Source organism: Oncorhynchus keta, chromosome 1, assembly GCF_023373465.1.
Source record: "Oncorhynchus keta strain PuntledgeMale-10-30-2019 chromosome 1, Oket_V2, whole genome shotgun sequence".
In the NCBI taxonomy this organism is placed as follows: Eukaryota; Metazoa; Chordata; class Actinopteri; order Salmoniformes; family Salmonidae; genus Oncorhynchus; species Oncorhynchus keta.
The window spans coordinates 41,695,345-41,709,164 of NC_068421.1; the positions used below are offsets into that span (position 1 = coordinate 41,695,345).

General features: G+C 43.5%; 1 protein-coding gene across 1 annotated transcript in view; it reads right to left on the reverse strand.

The window, feature by feature from the left end:
• The window catches only part of LOC118385534 (leucine-rich repeat and fibronectin type III domain-containing protein 1-like protein), a 140,027-nt gene that overhangs the window by 56,171 nt on the left and 70,036 nt on the right, over window positions 1-13,820 (reverse strand). The window contains exon 2 of the mRNA XM_035772746.2: window positions 7,430-7,653. Coding sequence (XP_035628639.2) covers window positions 7,430-7,557 — 128 coding nt within the window. The 5' untranslated portion in view covers window positions 7,558-7,653. The remainder of the gene's footprint in view (window positions 1-7,429; window positions 7,654-13,820) is intronic.

Here is a 13,820-nt window from a genome sequence, read left to right on the forward strand (position 1 = left end):
CAACTCGGCAGTCTCTTTGTCTCCCTGATGGGGGAAATGTTTGGTCTTTCTGTTCTTTTCTATTCGTTCATAACCAAGCACTTCTTCCCAGCTCCATTATCACAAATACCTTTGGTTGATAATGGAGAAAACCTGACATGGTGGCTTTCCATTCTTGCGTTGCGTAAAAGGTTTTACCATAACGCCTGGTGCCATTTATTTGATCGAGAAAAACAGGGACTTTCACGCAGATCAAAATTTACAGAAGTAAAATAACCACAAACCTATTGAAGACATGAAAATAATGTCCTGTCCACGAAAACAAAACATGAACGAGGCCAATCTGTCAGCTACTCCGATAATCACAAAACGGTAGAGAAATAGAGAGAGGGAGGGTGTGTGAGAGAGAGAGAGCGCTTTGACACCTCATCATGGTCTGCCATGACACTGGCACGTTACAGGAGGAAGAGGGAGCGGGGGGTTCCTGTCAGAGCTCCCAGGCTCGCAGGCCTGGCATGTGGAAGATGGAAGACAGAGGATGCCCCCACCAGCAGGGCAATCAAGCTCAACAGATGGCGTCAACGTCTGGGAGCCTGAGACTGCTTACGCCCAGCTAGAGCAGAACTGGTGATGGAGACGCATAAGAACCATCTGAGCAGCACATGAGTGGGTGCAAGGGGAGTGGGGAGGGATGTATAGGCACATGTGTTTGTGTGGCAGTGTGCGTGTGTGTGTGTGTGTGTGTGTGCGCAACAGCGTGTGTTACAGTGTGTGGGTGGGTGTAGCCTACCTGAGGCTGACACACTGTAGACTAAAACATTGCCAATGCAAATGTGATTAATTAGCTAGTTATTTATAATTTCCACAAATCACACCTACTTCAAATGGTAAGGATTTTGTGTGACTGCTAATTCTTCCAATTGACATTCATGGCTGGAGTGTTATGCTTAGGGTAAAAATATGACAGTCACTTGTGTATTCATGTATCTTCGCTATTGACAAAAACAGAGGTTAAATGAAGGTGAGAGGAGGCCAGTGAGTTGCACAAAAACGACGTAAAGATTTGAATAGAGCAGGGAAGGTAAACCGTAAGAAAGGTTTAGTACAGTACTGACATAGCAAGAGATAGATAGACGGGGAGGGCAGGTTTTTCAACTGGGCTCCTTATAAAAACACACACACACACACACACACACACACACACACACACACACACACACACACACACACACACACACACACACACACACACACACTAAATGCTGCAGTGTATACACACATATCCTCCCAAATTAAATGGGCAGAAAAAAAACAGAGATTTGTCCTATCCCAGGCAGATTAAATACTATGAAAGAGTGGGGGTTGTTCAAAAGCATAAAAGATTGTTACATCTGCCTATTCTAAATAATGGTCTTCCTTCTTCCAAGCTAAAGATAAATCACTGACACTTTATTATTCTGATGCGTTGATGTGTGTTCAAATGTATATGTCATCTGAGTTGAGCACTTAACGGTTCTATTCTGCAACAACATCTCCTCTCACCATCACCATTTGACCGTCACCATCCAATTGAAACTCTCAATAGCCTCACGTTTATTTCTACCTCTGGCCATAAAAATGACACTGCATAACACCCCCACACCATAAAACATGCATATATATTCCTATGTCTTTATTAAGATTTCATGTAGTGACATGTTTGCTTCTAGGTGAGAAAATTCCATTTCAAATTCAATTTATTCTTCACACAAAATAGATTTCCAATCCTATGCAAGCCATGAACCGGGATGCTCCCTTTTCCAAATAATTCACCTAGACGTATGGAATCCATACTGTATGTTATTGGGAAAGAGGGTGTAATGTTTATGATGACCCCCAACACTCCTTTTTTAGATGAGATTAGATTCAAATTTATTGTCATTGAACAGAGTCAGAATGCTCTCGACGTTGCGCCGGTAAACGTTCACCAGGATCTTGGGAGACAGGCGGGCCTTCTTCAGCCTCCTTAAAAAGTACAGGCGCTGCTGCGCCTTTGAGACCAGGGTCGAGGTGTTGAGCGTCCAGGAGAGGTCCTCGGAGATGTTGACACCCAGGAATTTGAAGCTGGGCACACGCTCCACCTCAATGCCATCAATGAGACCTGGGGCGGGACTGCAGTTTTTAGACTTCCTGTAATCATCAATGAGCTCCTTGGTTTTCTTTGCATTGAGGACCAGGTTGTCGTCAGCGCACCATGCAGCCAGGTGCATCGCTGTTAATAATGCTGCATGGACATCGGCTAATGGCTACTGGTCCCAATCCGCTTCTTGTGTTCGCTCTAATAGTGGTCACTTTTACTTCCTGTACTGTTTCCCTTAACCCGCCCTAGACTGCGATGAGCGCTGATGGGGACCCGGACACGACACAGGCATGAATATGAGTCAACAGAGTGGGTCCATTATCTAAGACGGAGGAGAAAAACATTTAAGCAATAAGGCACAAGGGGGTGTGGTATGTGGCCAATATACCACAGCTATGGGCTGTTCTTAGCCACGACACATTGTGGAGTGCCTGGACACAGCCATTTGCCATGGTATATTGGCCATACTGTATAACACAAACCCATGAGGTGCCTTATTGCTATTATAAACTGGTTACCAATGTAATTAGAGCAGTAAAAACAAATGTTTTGTCATACTGGTGATATACGGTCTGATATACCAGGGCTGTCAGCCAATCAGCATTCAGGGCTTGAACTACCCCGTTTATAATGTCCAATAAAGTAGTGTGGATGTGCAGTGAAACCAAAACAGTACTGCTCCAGTGGTGTGTGGGCGTCGTGGAGCAGCTGTCAGCTCAAAGATGAAATTTGAACGATCCGTTTCAGTGAAATGAAGGCTCTTGGAATAGAGCCCCCCTGGCACAAGCAGATTTATATTAGTTTACCAAACAATGTGGTTAGAATAACTGAACAACAACGCAAGGACAACCAAGATTGATTTTTGAGTGCCTCTGGTCTGGGCGTTTGGTCAGCGGTTGGTTGGTGGCCATCTTCAGAGGCCACAGTCACAAATTACAATTAATCTACTGTTTTATAAATAATTCTGACTCTTCCATCTACACCTAGTTTCTCTTTTATGCATAAATTAATAGAAAATCAAGGAAGCCGATAATTCATTGAAAGTTAGGTGGATTTAAAACCATCCCATTTCCATATACAGCAGCTGCTGTGGCTATGGAGGAGAAAAGAGATGTTCATTGGGCTTCATTATGATTCCAGCCGGACATATTTGTCAGGGATTATCTCTGAATGTCTAACACTTAATTACCGTAGGGCCACTGTGTAGGGCGTCCCTTAGAGAGCTCTGCTGGCTGGTTGGCTGCAGCTGGTACCTCTGGGGTGCCCTTCCGACCTGCCTGCCCAGTGTTACCCGTGGTCTGCCACCATGCCCTCACACCACACCATGTCTTTATCATCCAGCTGCCCGGTCAACCAAGGGCCAAGCCTTTGTATCCATTTACATTTAAGCAGACACTCTTATCCAGAGCAATTTACAGGAGCAATTGGTGTTAAGCACCTTGTTCAAGGGCACACCGACAGATTTTTCACCAAGTCAGCTAAGGGATTTGAACCAGCAACATTTCAGTTACTGTCCCAAGGCTCTTGCCCGGTGTCATCATTGCTTCAGGGGAAGAGCCAGATATTGAATATAGATGGTCAAATTATACAGAAACACATACAAATACCACTTTCTATGTTCTTTCATCTAGCCTGGATTTGCCTATAAGTGTATAGATTAAACAATGTCCATGCACTTGTTGTTTTTCTGCCTCTTTGTTTTATCACAGTGGAGTCAGCAATTACTAGCTATTTACTTTGCCCTTAGACAAAGTAACTCCTTAATATGATCATTCCACCCTGCTGCTCCCACATTTCACGGCTATTAACCCTTTTTAGATTTCTCTGAGCCCCTAACATTTAGGATGCAGCGCCCATTTGAGAATGAATGCATTAATCAAAACGAATCCAGAGGTTGTATTTTCGATTTATCCATTGAAATTCATGTAAAAGGCCTTGGTAAAAGTCTGTGCATATACAGTTGAAGTCGGAAGTTTTACATTCACCTCAGCCAAATACATTTAATCTCAGTTTTTCACAATTCCTGACATTTAATCCGAGTACAAATTCCCTGTCTTAGGTCAGTTAGGATCACCACTTTATTTTAAGAATGTGAAATGTCAGAATAAGAGTAGAGAGAATGATTTATTTCAGCTTTTATTTCTTTCAACACATTCCCATTGGGTCATAAATTTACATACACTCAATTAGTATTTGGTAACATTGCCTTTAAATTGTTTAACTTGGGTCAAACGTTTGTGGTGGCCTTCCACAAGCTTCCCACAATAAGTTGGGTGAATTTTGGCCCATTCCTCCTGACAGAGCTGGTGTAACTGAGTCAGGTTTGTAGGCCTCCTTGCCCGCACACACTTTTTCAGTTCTGCCCAAGAAAATCTACAGGATTGAGGTCAAGGCTTTGTAATGGCCACTCCAATAACTTGACTTTGTTGTCCAATTTTGGAAGTATGCTAAGGGTCATTGTCCATTTGGTTGGCCCATTTGCGTCCAAGCTTTAGCTTCCTGACAGATGTCTTGAGATGTTGCTTCAATATATCCACATAATTTTCCGTCCTCATGATGCCATCTATTTTGTGAAGTGCACCAGTCCCTCCTGCAGCAAAGCACCCCCACAACACGATGCTGCCACCCACGTGCTTCATGGTTGGGATGCTGTTCTTCGGCTTGCAAGCCTCCCCCTTTTTCCTCCAAACATAATGATGGTCATTATCGCCAAACAGTTCTATTTTTGTTTCATTAGACCAGAGGTCATTTCTCCAAAAAGTTGCAAACTATAGTCTGGCTTTTCTTATAGTGGTTTTGGAGCAGTGGCTTTTTTCTTGCTGAGCGGCCTTTCAGATTATGTCGATATAGGACTCTTTTTACTGTGGATATAGATACATTTACACCTGTTTCGTCAAGCATTTTCACAAGGTCCTTTGCTGTTGTTCTGGGATGGATTTGCACTTATCGCAACAAAGTATGTCCATCTCTAGGAGACAGAACGTGTCTCCTTCCTGAGCGGTATGATGGCTGCGTGTTCCCATGGTGTTTATACTTGCGTACTATTGTTTGTACAGATAAACGTGGTACCTTCAGGCTTTTGGAAATTGCTCCCAACAATGACCAGACTTGTGGAGGTCTACAATTATTTTTCTGATGTCTTTGTCTGATTTATTTTGATTTTCCCATGATGTCAAGTAAAGAGGTACTGAGTTTGAAGGTAGGCCTTGAAATACATCCACATGTACACCTCCAATTGACTCAAATGAAGTCAATTAGACCATCAGAAGCTTCTAAAGCCATGACATACTTTTCTGGAATTTTCCAGGCTGCTTAAAGGCCCAGTCAACTTAGTGTATGTAAACTTCTGACCCACTGGAATTGTGATGCAGTGAATTATAAGTGAAATAATCTGTCGGTAAACAATTGTTGGAAAAATTACTTAATATGGAAAGTATATGGACAGAGCTCGAGATTCAACTATGACAGTAGTTGTTTAGTTCATGAATTGATCTATGTGTAAACACCTTTTGATTGGTGAGTTTATCACGAGAATAGCTCTGGCTGTATCACACACACACACACACACACACACACACACACACACACACACACACACACACACACACACACACACACACACACACACACACACACACACACACACACACACACACACACACACAAAATAACTAAATACTGCAGTGACAGTCACAACAAGTTTGCTGGTTCACATCTATCTTTAGGGCATATTCATAACACATTATACTGTAAGAAGTGGTGGCGAATAAGATTACACTCTTAGGAATAAAAATGCTATTACGAACCCTTTGAAGGACCGTTTTTGGTTCCAGGTAGAACCATTAACACAGAGGGTTCTACATAGAATCCAAAAGGATTCTACCTGGAACCAAAAGGGATTATCCTATGGGGACAGCAGAAGGACCCGTTTCAAACCTTTTTTTCTAATGGTGTAGCTTGATGGAGAAACCTCAAGGACTGATTTACAAAATATGAATTGCATTTAACTGGTTTTCATATTTATACAGTGTCACCTTTGGTGTGCCAAATTAATGGCAAACCAATGAATGAACGCTGTTGTCAGTTCCACTGCACGAATGCATGTTGACTTCCAGTGCTCGGTCCTTGCTCTCCAGATTGTTTACCCTACACCCTAACACTTGGGGAAAAGTGGCAAAAAAATCTCCCTGGAAAGGGTTCAAGTACAGTGTCTCTTTCTATGACTGGGGACTTTATGTTCACATTCCAAGCTGTCTCTCTATCTCTGCCATCTAACATGCCTCTAATCAATGTGAAGTGGGTCAAAGGAGCCTCTCTAAGAATAGGCCAGGCACTCTCCCTTCGAGGGAAGCAGCCACGTAGCCTCCTCATGTACAACCTTCCTGTCCCAACCATCACTTTACCCAGCCCAGCACGTTGCCCTTGGCATGCCCAGGGAGACTGGAATATGGGGGGGTGGGTTCTCAGACACAGGCCAATAAAACATTCCAATATTAGTCTTATTCCCTAGAGGCCTCAAACTCAACTCTGTACCTCGAAGCCAGTTCCTCTACCAGTTCCGTTTTTTTGTAATTGTTCCACTCCAATCAGGGACTGATTTAGACCCGGGACACCAGGTATGTGCAATTAATTATCCGGTAGAAAAGAAAACCAGCAGGGTTCAGACCTCGTAAGGTCAGAGTTGAGTACTCATGCACTAGACCATACGGTATACTCCAGTGACATTTAATAACTATTTAAGAGGAATTAAGCCACTATTACTACCTAAGATGTGGCCCATTTACTCTAATTAGGAGTTTTAGTTCTGGTGCCTGTATTATCCAAATAAGCACCCACTTGTCAATGGCGTGCTCCTCGAATCACATGACATCATCCAGCTAATGAGTGTGTTTACCTGGCTGTGTGTACAGTGAAATATGAGAACCTGCATCCAGAATGTGCATTAAAGCATCAACTACCTTGGAGTCTTAATTGCATACACATCATGGAACAAGCAGTTAATAGCAAGTCGTTTATCATGTTTACACATTCAACTAGGGGATATCAGGGTAGAGCAAGTCATTATTTCATCAACATTTCCTACAGTAAGTTAGTCTGCAGCTGCTGTGTGACACAGGGTCAAAGTCTCCCGCAGACTGTATAGAAGTCAGCTGTGCTCCAATATCCGCACTAGCATACTAGCCTACCACTTAGAATGAAGAAATGCTTTGGCCATGAACTCTAAGTAGATAGTATTCTTGGGAAGGTATCGGAACACAGCCACGTCATGTTCTGTCCTTGAGGGTAAAAAGAAAAAGAAAAAACCCACCGAGGCCATGCTATTCAGCGTACCTTATAGACGCGGAGGGGAAGCCGCCACTTGGCGTCGTCCACAAGCCGGCGGCCTGGGCTCTCATCCGTGTATGTGTATGTGGGTAGCCTCCACTCTGTTCTATGTTGACAGCTTTGGCTGGACTCATGTTGACAGCTTTTACTTTGGCTGGACTCAAGCCTGCCCGACGTTAAGACTCCTCTCCGCCTGTCATTGGCTCAGCTCGGGCCACCTGCCAATCTGCCTGTGATTGACAGGGAGAGAGAAAAAAAAACACGGATGAGGAAAAGAAAAACACACACCAACTGTCACTTTTACAGATACATTTACATATAAAGTTAATTAGCTCGACCACGACAGAAAACTGATTACGTCTTAGAGAACAGACAGAAAAACACAAGAAGTTGAAAAATAACTAATTTTCCACCGGAGCTGAGTATAGGAGACGTTTCAGAAATTGCTTTTCATTCATCAATACGCGGTGGCCTTGGGCAGTGTGGGCGATAAATGATAAACAATTTATGTTGAATTTAAATGAAAAATCCCAAAAGATTTACATGATTTGACTGTGGTAGCTGACTGTGCATATTCACAAGAGACAATGACATGAAAGTTGTGGATAGAGCTTTGTAATAAGGTCATGTTCTCACACAGATTATATGGGATTTTTTTTTTTTTTTTTGGGGGGAATTTGGACTGCTACAGGGGATTTGGGTAATGGTTGCATTGAGAAAGCCAGTGAGATCAAGCGCTCAGTTGAAATCTCTGGCAGCTCAACGTTGCGTCATCATTTTTCTCGTGGCCCTTCAGGGCTTGAATATACGTTTCAAACAGACCTCAGGAAGGCTCAGTCATCCCTGTATCTATTAGCATGTTTTATATCTGTCATGCAAACCCTACAGAGTAGACAATATGCACACTGAGCTACACTGCATGGGACCTGAACTGGACAACTGAACTGATCACTACAGCATTGCAGCCTTTGCACCTTGAATGAATTTCTCTCAGTGGGAAACTAAAACATTTGCAGTGCTTTTGTCTAATCAGACAAATCGACATGCTAATATTGCTGTTAAATAAACAAACAAAGCAACACCTGATTAAACCTATTCATTAATGAATATTGAAGGATTTTCTGCTCTATCGACTGGATATGTATTCGTTTAGCAATACATGCATCCCTACAGGCATCTACTGAGTTGTAAATTAGTCACACGAGTGAGTTATGTTATCCCCTTTAATCAGAGACAGCGTCAGACATGATACTAGAGGATAAAATCGAAACATGACGAGGGACACACACGTAAACATGGACTCACGTGTGCATCGTCACTCACTCACGCACTCACTGACATACCCTGAGGTTTGGCATCTTGGCCGTGTCATAAAGACAACATCAAATGAAATCTTTCCACTCTAATAACAACCTCCCCTGCACCGTCTCAAATCAGCTCCATCTGACAGCCAGAGCAGCCAGTCTGGCAAGCAGGAGACAGTGTCACAGTTTTTCTTCTTCTTCTACAGTTCATGTAATCGCTCCCTGGCACTATCAACATCAACCCTGCACAGCTCTCCTATCTCGCAGTACAGCAGCCGGAATTCGAGCCGAGCACTCTGGTGCTTTACAACCCTCTGATATTGCTAATAGCTGGAAAGGTCAAACGCACATCTTAGTAGAACGGTTGCTCAGGCTTATCAGTAGGACAGTCTCCCCATCTTCCTTTTTAAAAATCGTTCACATCTGACATCTAGGACAAGGGGTTTCAAGGTCAGCTCAAATGTGGAAATCAAACAAAATTAGAAGAGAGCTTGGAATCAACCATCCCTCTATTTGCACAAGATTCATCACCTGGGGTTTCCTTTAACGGTTGGGTCGCCCCACTGTGGACCCGTTGCTGTGTTCCTCATCTGAGACGTGTCCGATGCAGCTAAAGAGCAACATTTATCAGTCCAGCAGGTCTTGCTCATACTGATGTCTCCGGTGGTGGTCAGTGGTCAGCGGTCACACACGGTGTCAGACCTCTCCGCAGCTAAGGCGTTGGGATGGAGTCAACTGAACGGTCTCCTAAAATGGACTTTCGGGGCTCAGATTTTCATGGCAACAGGTTTAGTCATGACACTGGGGGTGCAAAGAAGTGACACCCGGTTCCCTTGACTTCGTGGCTCTGATTGTCTCTGAACTCGCCACAACCCAATCGTTTGCAGCAGATGGGTGTCAGTGGTTATGGTCATCTGATGACCAGAAGTCCCGGCAGGAGCAGGCAAGAAGCCAACCTTCTCTCTGTTCCCCAGGTGTGAGGGTAGAGGAAGGCAAAAGATCCAGAAATGGCTGCAACCTGCAAACGTTCCTCCCTAACCAACCATTATGCAGTGTGTAGTCACTCCAGTCAGCAAAGGAGACAGGTTGTCATGTTGTCACTGCGTTGTTTTTTGTTTGTTTTTGTTGTTGTTGTGGAAGCTGCACCTGTCATTTCTTCAACGAAGAGATTTGTCACAAGCTGCAACACTTCGACATGCCCGTGTCTCCTTTCACTGTCAGTATGACACATGGTTCTTCTCTAGATATTAAATTACAGGTACCTAGATGTACATTGGGCCTAGTAGGCTGCTGCTAAAAAAGCTTGAGTGCTGTGCTAAAGCAATGAGTGACTATGTTATGGACAGTGCTTCTTAACAGCCACTCCATTGTGAAGGTGTTTTCTGGTTTTGAGGCTTCCTGGGGCTGAGTCATAGTGCAGAAAGAAAAGGGTCAATGTGAATGCAGATCGATTTGCTCACTCCAACACTGCAGCTACATGGAAATGCTTTCATTTGGCTCTCCTTAACAGCCTAGGTAAGCAATAGTCACTCTACACACATTAGCCAGTCCGACCAGTGCATTCCAACCACTAGGTAAACACAGTGAGGTAAACAAGAGTGTCGGAGAGTGGATCTAAACCAAACAGTCTAAGAAGAGCCAGTCCCCCCCCCCTTCCTCTCCATGAGGGATAAAACAACATATGCTGACTTCAAGGCAATCCAAACATTATTAGTCTTGGATGAACAATTGACAATCCTCAAGATGCTCAGCCCATTTGAGTTCAAGGGAGAAAGAGAGAGAGAGAGCTTCACTTAAGCACTCTCTCAGCTTGCGACCCTGTCAGTCTTTGAATTCAGTCAAGCCAACCCCATAACCCCCCAAAATAGCTAACCTCAGGAGAAAACAAGGAGAGAGAATGTGTATGTGTGATAAAGAGAGAGAGAGAGAGAAAACAGAGCAAGCAAGAAAGAAAGAGAATGAGAAAGGGGGGGAAAGCACTTACTTAGAGTTTTCCCAGCATGCTTTGTACCTCAAATCCACTGCACACATCCGCCCTCGCCCAAAAAGCACAATCAGATAGATTTAGGTTGGGAGTGACAACGAGAGAGAAATCTAATTGCTATTTCAAGATTTTGGGAGGAGAAAATAGCTCCCATTCGCTGTAGGCCCCACTGTCCAAAGAGCAATTTTCTCTATATTATAAAGATGATGAGCCACCCTGACCACAGAGCCAGGAATGAGCATGAATTGTTTCACTCTGGGGGAGAAAGAGATATATATATATATATAAATATAGAGAGAGAGTGCGACAGAGAGATACCTGGCGTATGAGTGATGGGCTATAAAAAACACCCAGCTTCAATCCAAATCACCCTGCTCTGGAGTGCAGCGGCAGAGCGGCCTGTACTTTCTTCCTATGGAGGTACTTCCTGTACTTTCTTCCTATGGAATAACCTGTGTGATGAATTGGAGTTGCAGAGGGCAGCGTCAATGGGCCAGCCTCCCATTTAGTTGAAATGTGAGCAAAGGTGGTTAGGTAAAGTCAAGGCAACATTACATTACATTACATTATGAATGTGAAATGTCAATCAATCAATCACACGAGCGGTTATGTAATTAAAATACACCACATGGTCAAAAGTATGTGGACATCTGCTCATTCCAAAATCATGGGCATTAATATGGAGTTGCCCCCCCTTGCTGCTATAGCCTCCACTCTTCTGGGAAGGCTTTTCACTAAATGTTATGATGGTGCCACATTGAAAGTCACTGAGCTCTTCAGTAAGGCAATTCTACTGCCAATGTTTGTCTATGGAGATTGCATGGCTGTGTACTTGACCTGTCAGCAATGGGTGTGGCTGAAATAGCCAAATCCATTAATTTGAAGGGTTGTCCACATACATTTAATTTGCATAGAAAAAACACATACAGGTTAACATGATGTTTGCCAATGGCAAGTGCTAAAGACAAGGTATGTCTGGTTTTGTATGGCAGGCCCAGCCTTGACTTACCGTGAACAAATCCTGCTTAAGTTTACATTCATTGTTGGCTTCACCTGCTAGCCTCTTTGATCGTGACTTTGCCAAGTCATTTCATTTGCCTATGTCGAAAGGTTTCATTCAATCATGATTTGGAAAGAAATCATATTTTTTTCAAAGCTTTATTCTGAAAGGACCCTAAGCTACAGTATTCTGAGGAAAACTTTGGAGAGTAAACTAGGGGAACTAGAGTTTAGCAATTCTATCATTTCTCAATTCCAATCCAGACGTGAGAGGAACAGCAAGTATGCTCAGATTTCTTTACACTTTCAAATTGCTGCCTCAACTCAACCTTGCATCTCCGTGGAGTGAATACAGAGTGTGCGTGTTTGTGTGTGTCTGTCTGTCTGTCTGTCTGTGATATGGGTGGATGGGTGAGAGATGAAATACACAGTGAAGAGGATGATCAATGCTACACAGTTTAACCCCACAGCACCACATAAAACATGTACTTGATTACTGCCAGAAACATATGCCCTCGCTACATATCAAATAGAATTAAAGCCATTAAGAGCCTCCAATAGGCATTGAATTGCAGGTGGAATGCAGGGGCCAATGAACCTCAATGCATAAGACAAGCGACAGACCTAGAGTCTCATTCTCCAATCAATTTATATCAACACCAGAGATATAATTAAATTAGTGCTGCACTCACAATGGCGTCGCCTAGTCGAGCAACAACTGCCTCAGTAAAGTGGGCTGGAGGCAGGTGACTTTGCGCTCATACACTCTTAGAAAAAAAGGGTTCCAATAGTGTTCTTCGGCTGTCCCAATAGAACCATTTTTGGTTTCAGGTTGAACCCTTTTGGGTTCCATGAAGAAAAGGCTATTTGAGGTTCTAGATGGCATCTTTTTTTTCTACGAGTGTAGGAAGACATGTCAGAAAATGCAGTGCAGTGCTTCCAGAGGAATGTAGAAAAAAGAAGAGGAAATAGGAGAGGTAGAAAAGAGGAGAGCGAGAAAGCAACGTGACGCCTGTTCCATCTCATGCCAGGGTATCTCGGGATAACTGGGTTGAGATCAGCCTTGTCAAACAAAGACGTGGTAGCTGCTATTTTAAGAGGTGGGGTGAAGATGGGTGTGAGGCGTGCTCCCCCCCCCCCTCCTGCTGTGTCTGGGAAGTGGGTGAGAAAGAAGGTGGAAGGTTTATCACACAATCACACTCCCTGTACAGGTAGGCTTACAACAGTAACAAGCACAGGCAGCCACCAAAGACAGACTCCGCCACACTTCAGACAGTAGTAATCTCCACCAATCAGTTTTGAAGACAAACTTTATTTGGTCACAGGCCAAAAATCGCATCATCGTGTATTCTGCTGATTTTCCTGCTTTTCAGATAACCCGAAAAGACCGTTTTAAATGTTCATCTAGGAGTGGGTGACACACAGTCATACATGTGTTTCTGTGCACATCTTCAAAGTCATGCTAATGCATGTCCAAATAGGAGTCATGTTCACCTTTCAAGACGATTTGATACGTGTATCATGGGCTCCTATACAATACATGAACGATACGTGGACTGATGCACTCGCATCTTAAACGTTTGAACCGGGGACCGATGTGTATCGGTGAATCGTCACATCTCTAGAAATATATACATTTAAATATAATACTTCATGACTGAAGAGACTGTGTCATTCACGGTTCGGGGGCCATAAATATCATGTGATTCAGCTGGCTTTTCCAATAAATACCATCAGTTTCTTGTAGTGGTGTTTACTATTTAATAAATCATTGAATCGACCTGCGTCACTGAGAGTAGTGTGCAGCCAGAAACCCCTTATTTAAGAACTGATTCAGAAGAAGCCTAAAATAACGTGTGTCACTGTCAAAGCCCTCGTATCAATTTCTATCTCCTTCTTCCCCTCTTCAAAGGGAGCTCAGTGTCCCCCTGTGATTGATGTCAGATCCAATAAGGAAGCTGACACAGAAAACCTCATCAAATCATACCCTGTCTTTTTGACAGGAAGTCGGCCTGGGTTCAAGACTTTACCTACTCCCCCGTAGGCATTAATTGATTTCTCCCGTCTGCCCTGACATGCCGTATTCATCTCAGATACTGAGAGATTTACA